Source organism: Limulus polyphemus, unplaced genomic scaffold (genome assembly GCF_000517525.1).
Source record: "Limulus polyphemus unplaced genomic scaffold, Limulus_polyphemus-2.1.2 Scaffold251, whole genome shotgun sequence".
Taxonomy (NCBI): domain Eukaryota; kingdom Metazoa; phylum Arthropoda; class Merostomata; order Xiphosura; family Limulidae; genus Limulus; species Limulus polyphemus.
This window is the reverse complement of record NW_013665861.1, coordinates 247839-260133: the sequence shown is the minus strand read 5'-3', so window position 1 is coordinate 260133 and position 12295 is coordinate 247839. Positions and strand designations below refer to the sequence as shown.

Sequence of the window (12295 nt, the reverse complement as noted above, 5' to 3'; positions counted from 1 at the left end):
AGAAGGAAGGCAGCTAGTCATCACACCCAACGCCAACTTTTGGGCTACTCTTTTACCAACTAATAGTGGGATTGACCGTCACATTATAACGCCCCAACGGCTGAGAGGGCGAGCATGTTTGGTGTGACGGAGATTTGAACCCGCGACCCTCAGATTGCGAGTCGAACGCCCTAACCACCTGGCCATGCCGGGCTAATTGAAGGGTAATATGGAAACATATGATGGAAAGTGCTGCCAGTGCAACATTATAAATTGAATAGTTTTCGTTGCATTTTGGTAATTTATTACCTCCAGGAATTTTTCAATAATAAATAAATTTCCAGTAACACTGCAACTCTCAGTTTAACAATATTTTGAAATCATTCAAAGCAATAAAAACATTTTATATTCTAGCTGTTTTACTATACACTTATCAGCAAATTTTTATATACATTTGAAACGAAGTGAATCGATCCTACAACACACTTAGCATTTCTTTCTTTTTGCATACAAGCCTATTGTTTCGAATTTTGAAACTTTCAATCGAATTTTGTAACACATCGTTATTTGTAAAGCAATAATAATAACATAAAGGTTTCTTAACTTGTATGCGCTTTGAAAATAACATAAAGGTTTCTTAACTTGTATGCGCTTTGAAATTTGATACGCAATACTTAAAGAAATTACTGTGAACATTTTCCTGGAACAGAATTGAATAGAACCTGGTAGAATACTGTAAACGCTACTCCTTCAACCACGTTCTGTACAATACTTTAATCATTCTCTCAACGAACAAGATACCATTATTATTCATCTTTCAAAATTAAGCTAGTAGATATTAATAATAGACTACGAAACTAAACGTAAAGCCTGAATAATTTATTATTTAGGTCTACAATGTGAGAAGAATATCCTGCGAATTTAGAAAACGCCACTCGAGATAATTATGGTTTAGTAGATGTTTCATTAAGTTTTACAGTATTATTATGCAGATCCGTCCTGTAACAACTTACAGCCCATCTCGGAAAGAAACTTTTGTAAACACTGTTTAGCATATTAAGTACGTCAGCAGCACAACACTATTGGTCTTTGGAACATAAGATAATGAAACAAAACTGTTGTGCTTTCTTCATCGTGTTTTTTTTTGTAACACCCCTGTCATTAAGTGGACTATTGTCATGATAAAACAACAAAAAAATAAAATTATAAGGAAATGTTTTGCAAGTCATGAGCATCTTCAAACGTTTTATTTATTTTTTCGTTGTATTATATTTATAGATTTTTCAAGCTGTCATGTTTAAATACAAAAACATGTAAACTCCTAAAATGGAGATCTACATCAACCAGAATTGATTATATCGGCAACGGTTGTTTACCAGTACAAATTACGTTTTTGTTTTTAATCAGTAAAATTCGATAAAAATCACATTATTTGGACTACGTCACGGTAAAATAACGGACACAACAGTGACTGAAATATTTTATTCATGGCGAGTATAGTTTCACTTATTTTGAGTTGATGAGAATATTCACTCAAATTATATGTTAAAACAGTGAGAGCATCAAACAAATTAAATATGCTATTGTACCCATAGAAAAATAAAGTGTAACATTTACTACTTATATATATTTAGGTAATCTCAGCATATTCTTCCGATACAAATATAAAACTAGTTGGTAACTTCACGAGACAGCAAAGATAATCCATGGATTTTCTGGATAAATACAACTTATGTTGGATAATTCTTTGACTTGTGTGGGTGATATTTCTCCCTTTTATTTTATTTTCGTAATTTTCATTGAAGGGGGAAAATACCTTTAAGATACGAAAAATATCGCATTTTGCAAAGTAAGTCTGAAGTGTATATTAATAAAAGTCAGCAGACCCGACATGGCCAGGTGGTTAGGGCGCTCGACTCGCAATCTGCGGTTCGCGAGTTCGAATCCCCGTCACACCAGACATGCTCGCCCTTTCAGCCGTAGAGGTGTTATAATGTGTCTGTTAATCACACTATTATTTGGTAAAAGAGTAGCCCAAGAGATGGCGGTGGGTGGTGATGACTAGCTGCCTTCCTTCTAGTCTTACACTGCTAAATTAGGAACGGCTAGCGGAGATAGCCCTCGTGTAGCTTAGCGCGAAATCCATAACAAACAAACAAACATAAAAGTCAGCAATTATCCAAGAAATAAGTATGCTTAAGTAGAAACAACAAGAATATCAAAAAAGTTCAGGTCAGATAGTAATGTATACCTACAGACATTTTAAATTATACCAATGTACTTATTAATTTGAATTATGTGTCGCAGAGAAAAATAATAATTAATAACAAAACAAAATCGTTTGATATCGGAGTGGAGCTACACTTGTATATTTAGCATGGTCGATTCGGAGGAAAACCTGCTAAGGTACGGCTTGAAAGTAAAAAGAAAAAATGTGAGCTAGAAGTCATTCGCTGGCTCTTTATTTAAAATGAAAATGCATGTTCAGTGTTTCATATAACTCAACTTGACAGTTTTAATTTTTCAAAATTATTCTGTTGGTTTTTTCCCCCGGAAAACAGTTAGAATTTCCTTGTCACTTGTCAATTAATTTCTTTTGACGTTTTTCACGCTCCGCAGAAACCTGCAGTTTTCGAGTTTGGATGAATTACGTAGCTGTTCTTCATCTGAGCAGGAAATCTGATAAAAATTAGTAACTAAACTGTGCCATGTAATTAATTCATTAAAATTTAACAACCATGAACTAAAATTACCAAAACGTTATGTACTTATATCTTACTCTGATATTTCGAGACAAAAAATATTTATATATAACATAGTAATACATTTCTTCATTCTGACAGAAGCAGTACGAGTTGATTGACGATTTAAAGGACCTTAAAAACACGATATAAAAATATCCTAATTGCGGAATTGAAAACTATTTTACGCATCAAAATAAACAATCTCGGATCGGTAGATACAATGATTAATAAACTTTACACTATTTTTCTTTTCAATATTACAAGGATTATAATATCTAAACTCGCAATCAATAAAGAATTTTTTTAAGCTGTTCAAGAATTAGTTCACGCAAACTTCGACCAAACATGATAAGATTCTGTTTCGTGGTATATATTTGTTTTACCACTAAATTCGCAAGTAGATATATTGATTTCGTTGAATGATGTTCTACACTTGGGAAAAAAAAACAGTACATTTACTTCGGTACAAGTATTCACACCATTTAAGAGCGTCACGTTTTTTTATGACATTTTATTTAACATTCCGTTTATTTGTTTGCTAATTATCAAGCACAAAGCTACACAATGGGTTATCTGTGCTGTGCCCTCCACGGGTATCGAAACCACAAATTTTAGCGCTATAATGCTTCACACTTACCGTTGAGCCACTGAAACAGCTACCGTTATCTCACTTTATGTTACGGCGCTGAAGTAAATATTATCTGATTATGAAGCTTAAAATTCATTAAACATGTATTACATCATAGTAAGCTGTAAGAAAGCAATACCTCAAACATTTCCTGAAAATTACAAAACAGGTAATAAATTACGTCATAATGTGTTTTAAACAGATGTTCTCGAGCTAAATGCCACGCAAGTCTCATAAAGCGAAGGAGGTCACATATCGACATAACATTAACAGGTTTTGCATGAATGGATAAGTTTATTAGACTGTAGATAATCACTTTAAGATTCCTATAAGGTAGATAATTTACACGTATAGGTTCTTAGATAAATTACGGTGTAATAATCCCAGTAATTAAATCAATATTCTCTCAGAAAGTAGTGTGTCATTGTTAGCTGTAATGTTGGTCCACGTCCACCTTGTGAAGAACGTCTGTTAATAATACGTTTAAACAACAGCAAAGAGTTATTAAAATATGGTCAAACTTATGTTAGATAGAGCAGCCTTTTTCAAACTGTGGTCCCGACACAAAAGGGGGATGAGAGGATATTGTAAGGGGGCGCGACATCATAAATAGATTGCGTTAACAGATGTTTTAGAGTATACAAAATAATTTGTTATCAAATTGTATGTGTATGCGTGGGAAGAGATCAACCCAGCCTGAAATATTTTCAAGGAGTCCCTACGAAAAGCTTGGAAAACCCTCAGACAAAACACATGATATACATCATATATTTCATATTGTAGTGCCCCCATGTCATACATAGGGCCAAATAAGGTCAATTTTGTAAACTGGCTAACAACCAGACATTTTAATAATTTTAAAATTTGGTATGAATATCAAACAAGATTTCGAACCGAGTGTATGAAACTTGAAAATTCTATTTGTCTACAAATATTCATCAAGGCAGAACAAATATAGATCATATTTGTGTTACTATGCATAGTATATATAAGCTATACGCTCGGAATTCATGCGGTCGTAATTAACAAGAAGTAATAAATAAACCAGGAAACAAAAAGGAGAAATATTAAGTCATATCCTGAAATGCATTCTCTTCAAATAGATACATTTGGCCGACACAAGTTTAATAAAACTAATTATAACCTCCAAAAGATGTTTGTATAATTGTTATTCCAAATCCCCGTAGTTCACGTGATTTATTCATCGAGTAGTTTCTAAGAAAAAAAAAGTTAAAAATAAAGAGAATGAGGTAAAAAATATGGACTTTGAAAAATCCTATTCCAATAGAGCATGCTCTTAAGCACGCCGTCACGAAAATCCCAGGTCTGTATGCTTGCTTTTAACAACAACCAAATTGATGCTGGTATTTATCTTTACGGTCGATACAACAGATGCTGCGATTGAAGATATCTTGTTTGAAAAAACAACAATCTTTTACACTACATAACTCTGTAAATAAGCGAAATGGGCCTTTTTGTTATATACGCTCAGTTTTTGACTAAATAACAATTTTCCTCAAAGTTTTTCAATAATAAAAACGTTTTCTGAAGGTGCACATGTACTACACTCGTAAAATGGGTTTAATACGACATAAAATTGTATTATCAGGAGTAAAAAGTAAGAATGTTTCTCAATAAATTGTACATAACTGATATTTCATGGGGACATCACAGCTTCAGATTTGTTGTAATTTTGTTTTAAAACTTCTTAATATTTTATCTACTGCAAGTTTATTAATACTGCATCATATATTGAAAATGGTTTTCATTGTTTTACAATTTATTTGTTTGTTTAGTTTATGGGAAAACTACTAAGACTATATGTTACTGTCCCTAATTTTGAACTGCTTACAAAAGGGAAGGGAACCGGCCGGCAGCACCCACCGCCAACGTTTGGGGCATTCTTTTAACAAAGATTAGTAAGAGTGATCGTCTAGGTTGAGAGGGTGAGCATGTTCGGCGCCAGATTTCGACCCCACGAGCCTCGGATTGCTAGGTGAGCCTTAACCACAAGGCCGTGCCAGGTCTTATTTTATCGATTCTGCCCGCTGCCATAGAAACGTGCTTCGCACTAAGGATCCTGCGATGTGCAACAAGAATCAAGGTCAAATTACACTGTTAGGTCAGACAAGAATAGCCTAAGAATTCACGGTGGATGCTATCGACTAGCTGCCTTCTCTCTCTCTCTCTCTCTCTCTCTCTCTAGTCTATCAGTTCAAAATTAGGATGTCCATGTACATACTCCTTTTTCAGCTTTGCGCTAAAGTTTTAAACAAAATTCCATTCATGCAAAAAAAATACTACATGTTTTACTAATATATATAACTGAGATTGTTTTTAGATGTTACTATAACAAGCAGTTTGAATACTTAGTTCAGTAATGTCTCGTACTGTATGTATTAAAACTGGTGCCTATCAAATCGGTAAGTTACTATGCATCGAGTCGCAGGTGTAAAATGTATTTTTGTTTTCAGAATGAGATGAACGGTGTTAATGTATTACGATACAACTAGCATAATTCACTTCATTACCTAAATTCATAATCTGTTTTACGCCGTGTATTATTATGATACACAATATTTTAATAGTGTTAAATTAAAAAAAAATATCTTAATTGTCTTTTTGAAATAACTGAAATCTTACTAGAAATATTTTAATATTTTGAACAACTGTAAATACCAACAATCTAACGATAACTTAGCAGACTTATCCTGCTTAAAGAAGATAGACCAATGTTCTGTCGAAATGTTTAGTATGTTTCCCCAAAAATATACCACTTCATTATGCTTATAAAACATTGTTTGCCGACTTAGTGTTATATGAGCATTATGTGCTTCCATGCTAAAGTACCAACAATCTAGTTTGAATACTTCCCGTGTTACATGGAAGTGAAATCAGACTTACTGTAAAATATTGCCGTGATTCAGTTGTATAAAGACAAAGGATAATCCACTTAAGGAATTAAGTGTGATAAAACGTTTCCTTAATACTAGATCTACTCTTAAAATTTTTATTTTCAACCCAATCAATATAGGTTTTCCGCAAGAACAATTCATGATAAATATGAAATTACACTTTGTACATTGCAGTTTGTCAGCTATGTCTTTTGCTTATTCATATTTGTAAATCGTTATTAGCTAAAATGCAATGCAATTTTAGTTCATAATATTAAAATGTACTGCTTGTGAAGATCTCAAGAATACAAACTATCTGCAGTAAAGCTAGAACTTTGGGATTTATGTTGGTGGATCATGAAGTTAGTGAATGAAGGATGCAAATAAATAGGAAATTAAAACTCAGAAAAGGAAATTTATTTACTCAACTCTGGTTTACTGTGGCTGGCGTTAACAGCCACTAAATAAAAAGATACAAATGAATTATACTTGTCATTAGGCCAATTATATTTTTAAAATACTACATTATTTTTTTTCAGTCCCTTAGGGTTTTTCAAGAAGAAGAGTATATAATAGTATCCAACCACTTTATGTTTGTTATATATATATTGTCAACGATGAGTTTCAATGAGAACAATTTTAGTGACACCATGATTTCATTATATATCAACGCTGTGCAAAGATATGCAACACCGGAATTAAAAATCATTAGTTAATAAGATTCTTTCAGAGAAAGATTTTGGAAATTAAATGGAACAAATACTTAGTAGATAGTTCACTCTATAGACATTAAAAAATAGTTTATTTTTAAAGAAGTGTATTGGAGATGTGGTAAAATCAGTTCGAGACTGCTGTACTAGGGTCTCAAAACCCCAAAATCAGCTTGATACTGCGTGTTCAATGAAATTCCTTGTTATTGGGTCGCAGACTTAGGTTTCTATAGCGTAAGAAAATAACCTCGGGGAATTTCTTCCTCCAGACCGCCTCTCAAAAAATTTGAGGAGTTTTTAAACATAGTAATAAAGTATGGATTAAAAGGAGTTTGGGTGAAAGAAAATTGAAAGTAAGAAATGTCATAATTATAGAAAACATTTTGGAGCCGCACGACGTCGTTACAGTACATGTCGCCACATCCAGATATAATATTCTTATATTAACAATAGTCCTGCAACGTAGCTTCCAGTGCAAAATACTCCATCGTAAGGCTGTCATGTACAAAGCACAGCATTACTCCTTACAGATTTCCATAATCTATCCAGTGAACGAGGACGACGTTGTTGCAGTACCCATTTTAATAGTTTGATGTTACAAAAATTCATAGTCTTCGTATGGAATACGCGTTTCATTCTCCAACGGCTTCATTGTGTAACGATTGAACGGATATGTCTTAAAAACAACCTGTCTACATTTTACTTGTGTCGCATTTCAAGATGGAGACTTTTCTTAAGTATGTTTCATACCATTGCCCAGAATATATGGACAGCTTTTGTCACTTACCTATGTGTTTGTGGATTCTCACCTGATTACAAGACGTTACACTTTGCTTATTACGACTGTGGTGCTTTTGTTGAAGGTTTCTTTCTGGATAGTTCTGGAGCTTCAAGTTTATCCAAATTTCTTTGATATCCCCATTTTGAAAATTATAAGTCCCCGAAATGAACACATCTTTATGATATGAGTATATGAATAGATAGCGTTAAATATACATTACATATATACCCAAAAGCGAACAATTGTCAGTGGAATCACACCAACTACGAAACGCCAAACAGTCTCAAATGTTAGTCCTGATATATGCCGTTCCACCGAGAATATATAATAATACACATTAAAAAACATCATAAATTCATAAAACAAGCAAAATATCAGTCAGTCTAGAGATAGCACTTGTTATATTCTAAAATAAAAAGTGTTCAACAGACTATATCGTTCCGGAAACTGTCATGACAGCCAAGACACGGAGTCATAACAAGCTAATTGAAAAGAAACAGTAAATGTTACCATTATTGTCTGACGCAAAGCAATAACTAATGAATCAAATGAAAAATAATTAAGATTTTATGAAATACCAGTATATGTTCGTCTCATCTTTAATATTCATGAAGTTTAGTATTGAGTTAGAGCATGTGTACTACCTCAGATAGCTCAGCCGTTAGCTTAAGAGGTCATAGCGCCAAAAGTTTGGGCTCTATCCCTGCGATAGGCACTATACAGATAGCTAGATCATTGTGTAGCTTTGTACTTAACAACAAGGAAAGCAGTTATTTGTGTTATAGAAACTAACTTTTATCAATGGAACTGTTTTCTCGTATCATGAACCACGGTAATGATTCATAATAAGGATCACACAGGAATTTCACAAAAATTATAATATAACACACGGGCAAAACCATCTTAAATAGTACACTTATTCTTGAAACAACACTCAATACCTTCTATCTCAATGGCTAAGGCTGCTAGAACATTGATAATAACAAAAAGTTGATTCAAAATTCATCCATTTGTTCTTCATATTATTATTCATCTTATCCTTATTTCAAAAACCTATAGAAAAGACGGCTATGTAAACCTACTAAAAAAAACTACTGCGCAGATCATAGGACTATTTTTATGAGAGATGTTATCAGTTTTTCATTCCTATTGGCCAAGTTTCTCTTCGAAGCCATTCAAGCACCGAAGCCTACAGAGAAACGGCAAGGTATACTGCGTCATTATCTATGCATATCTACTAAACAAACTCCTGCGAAAGTAGTAGGCCTATTTTTAAGTTGATTCTTGTAAGTTGACACTTCCACCTCAAAACTTTCTAAGTTCCCTTCGCTACCAGCATAAGCTCTTCGAAGCCATTTAAGCACCGTTATACTAGTCGGAAACGCTTCGTTTTGTCAGAGTAAACAATTTGTATATTTATAACAATGTCTTCAACTCCATTATTATCAATTATAGTTTTACTAGGCGCTACAGAAAGAGCGGCTACGAATATTTTACTGAAACCTGGACAATATTAATTAATGCAGTATTGAGTATGTCATAAAGTAGTTTTAAAATCAATTCAAGTGACTTCGTTTTGTTGTCCTGAAGAATTTCTGTAAGTCCTCCAATGCGCATTAATTGGAAAATAATTTGAGCAACGTATAGCGCATTGGTTGGAAACTGCGACGTTAAGGATTCATCATTTCTCTAGTTCGCTATTGTACTTTGTCTGGATGTGGTTTTCTGAGATTATTTCAGTAGATTTTATAAAAGTGGAGGATTACCATAGTAGATTTCTCTACTCTTATGAGTAGGGATTTATTCTACTGATTTTCGTACTTCGATGAAATTGTGAATGTATATTTTGATATTTTTTTATTATTGTTTATCACATTTTTGTTTAACAAGCCTACAGCTAAATCGGCTGGGTATTTTGCACCAAAATCTAGACAGATGCGCTACATTAAACGCTGCAAATGTCCATGACTTATTTAAAAATTTGATTATTTTTCATTGAAAGTTGATTTACGTGGCTATAAATACATAATATATGAGATGTTGTTGTGAACGACTTCCTTTGTACTCGAAACCTCAGGTACAAAACCATCTGGTTCGGCAAATAATGAATGGTTGAAAAAAAAGCCAATGCCTGAGTAAAAGGTTGAAATGTTGAATGCTCGTATGTAGCTTAAAATATATTCTCCATAAATGAACACAAAAAACTTAAGAATCAAGATAATTAAAAGTTATTAATTTAAAAAAGGAATAGGGATCGTCAAAAAGTAAAGAAACAAGCTGAAACAAACTCCAAAGATTATATTTTCAAGCCTATAACTACGGATTCTAAAAAAATAAACATACTAGACTGGAAATAGTGTCTGCATTATTTTCTCAAGCTACAAATCCATATCTTGACTCCACTAAAATTGATGAGTACTGTAGACATGGAGTCAAAATAGGGATTTGTAGCTTAGTGCTACAAAAGGCTACCATCTCTATTTGCTTACATTTGTTAAATAATTAAAAATCTTTTCAAAACCCAAGTATATAAAGTTATGATTCTGACCTAAATATACTTTTACTCTATATATTTCTTCAACATCAGTATACCTAAGCAAAGAATTTATATTTGTTACTCAAAAATGTAATGAAAACACAAGTGTTTTCTGGATTGCCTGAACCTATACTTATTTCTAAATTTTAACACATTGATACGAAATATAGTAAGAAAACGATAACGATCTATAGTGTTACACATGTTGTACCGTGCGAAAATGTGTAACGCTTGAAATCAATGAATTACACGTGGTCTATTTGCATAAAGAATACATTTAATGAAACAACTCAAAATTAACTTCATGCAAATTAAGTCAGAAAAATCTGATGAATAGGAAATGAGACACCCACATCTATATCAGAATACAATTGACATTTGTATTCCATAAAATCCTAGGGATGGAACGTTTCGGTGTAGGATAGGCTTTAGTTCGGTTGCACTATCCATTCTACCTTTTATACTTCATAGCACGCGCATCATTTTCTCAAACTTGGTATATACAAGATTACAGTGTTCTATGTGATGGTTACTTAAAGCAAAGTAGGGTAACAGCAAGTTACTATATACAGTGAGCTATCTCTTCCTTCTAAAGTAGCCATTTCTGATACGGTACTGATGTAAAACTTCGCAATAGAATGACATAATACGTGTGAAGCGCACCTACGTTAGTATATATATATATATATATAATGCTCAAAAAACAACATTGTATTAAGTCATAGCATTTCCAAATCGAAGATGTAGCTCGTAACACACTGTAAAATTGTAAAACCAAGTCTGAGTTTGCTTATGACCTAAACTGAATAAACAGTTCCAAGTTATATATTCATATGAAATTCTGAATTTCCTGTCGGGCATAAACCAATATATCAGATAAGGGTAAAATAGTAACATGGGTTTAACCACTCCAACCGATAGTTTCTCTTTCAATAAATGATAATACATAGTATAAACACAGTTCTCAATTTCTTTCTGAGATTTTTACTAGGCTTCGTATAGTGGTAAAGTGTATATTGTAGGTATGGCATTTTGAAATGTCATTTATTTACACAGTAAGTCACTGTATGAAGTGTAGTCATGTTCTTTCGATTTGTCTTTGTCCAGAGTTACTGATGAATGGTGTAATTCCCCGAAACCGGTATAACTCAGTAACAAGTGGTATATCGAATGATAGATTAGGCTTCACATTTACTTTTTTATTTTAGATGTATTGATGCATTTATATAGTATAGTGTTTAGTTGTAATAATCTTTTATCGACGATAATTATTGTAAAATTTACGATTAAGTTTTGTCCTGAGAAATGCATGTCGTTATGGAAAGGGAAATTTGTGCCATCATTCCCTAACCATTAATCACTATGTGTAAGCTTTTAATAAAAATTACAATATTAATATTTGGAAGTTCTTTAACTATAAGTATGCTCTTTTGTTTAACAAAGCAGAAATAAACGTATGAAAATATTTGTAATTGTAATACTCACCTTTAAGATTATTTGTGTATCTTAGGATTGCAGTACTTCAAAGAGAGTCTCACCACCCAACTCGGAAAATAAGCTCTACACTATGCGCTCTAGGGTTATGCCAGGTTCATCCACAACAGTGTTACGGAGAGTCGTTACTCAAAAGGACGACACGGTTGTGTCTAGAGGAGAAACAACAAAAGTTTAGAGTCGTAGCTCTTTATTATCTGGCTGACTTTCTCAATTCATCTTTTCGGGCCCCATTTACTTATTTTTTCTCGTCTGTAACCAAGAGTGGCATCTTGAATAAATTACTTAGTTGTATATCGATTCATCACTGTCTCCTTCTATTTACTGGTTTCTGGTGACCTTTTAACTATTAGGTCGTACTTTTGTTTAAATTTCGATAACTTTTCATTTTGTTATATGTTTACGTCACAATATTTTACTCAATTCTTTACCATTTTTGTTCATTTTTCTGTGAGAATTTAAACTGATATTTATAAACCAACTTTAGGTTGACTGGTCTAACAAAACACTTCACTCCTGACTACTCCAA

The 12295-nt window shown here is 33.0% G+C and overlaps 1 protein-coding gene across 3 annotated transcripts in view; it reads left to right on the top strand.

Annotated features, from left to right (window-relative positions):
* The window catches only part of LOC106478801 (protein turtle-like), a 59200-nt gene extending 47130 nt beyond the window's left edge, over positions 1 to 12070 (top strand). For all 3 annotated transcript variants that reach the window (XM_022382469.1, XM_022382468.1, XM_022382467.1), the window contains one exon: positions 11783 to 12070. In XM_022382469.1, coding sequence (XP_022238177.1) covers positions 11783 to 11944 — 162 coding nt within the window. In that variant the 3' untranslated portion in view covers positions 11945 to 12070. The remainder of the gene's footprint in view (positions 1 to 11782) is intronic.
* The last annotated feature ends 225 nt before the right edge of the window (positions 12071 to 12295 follow it).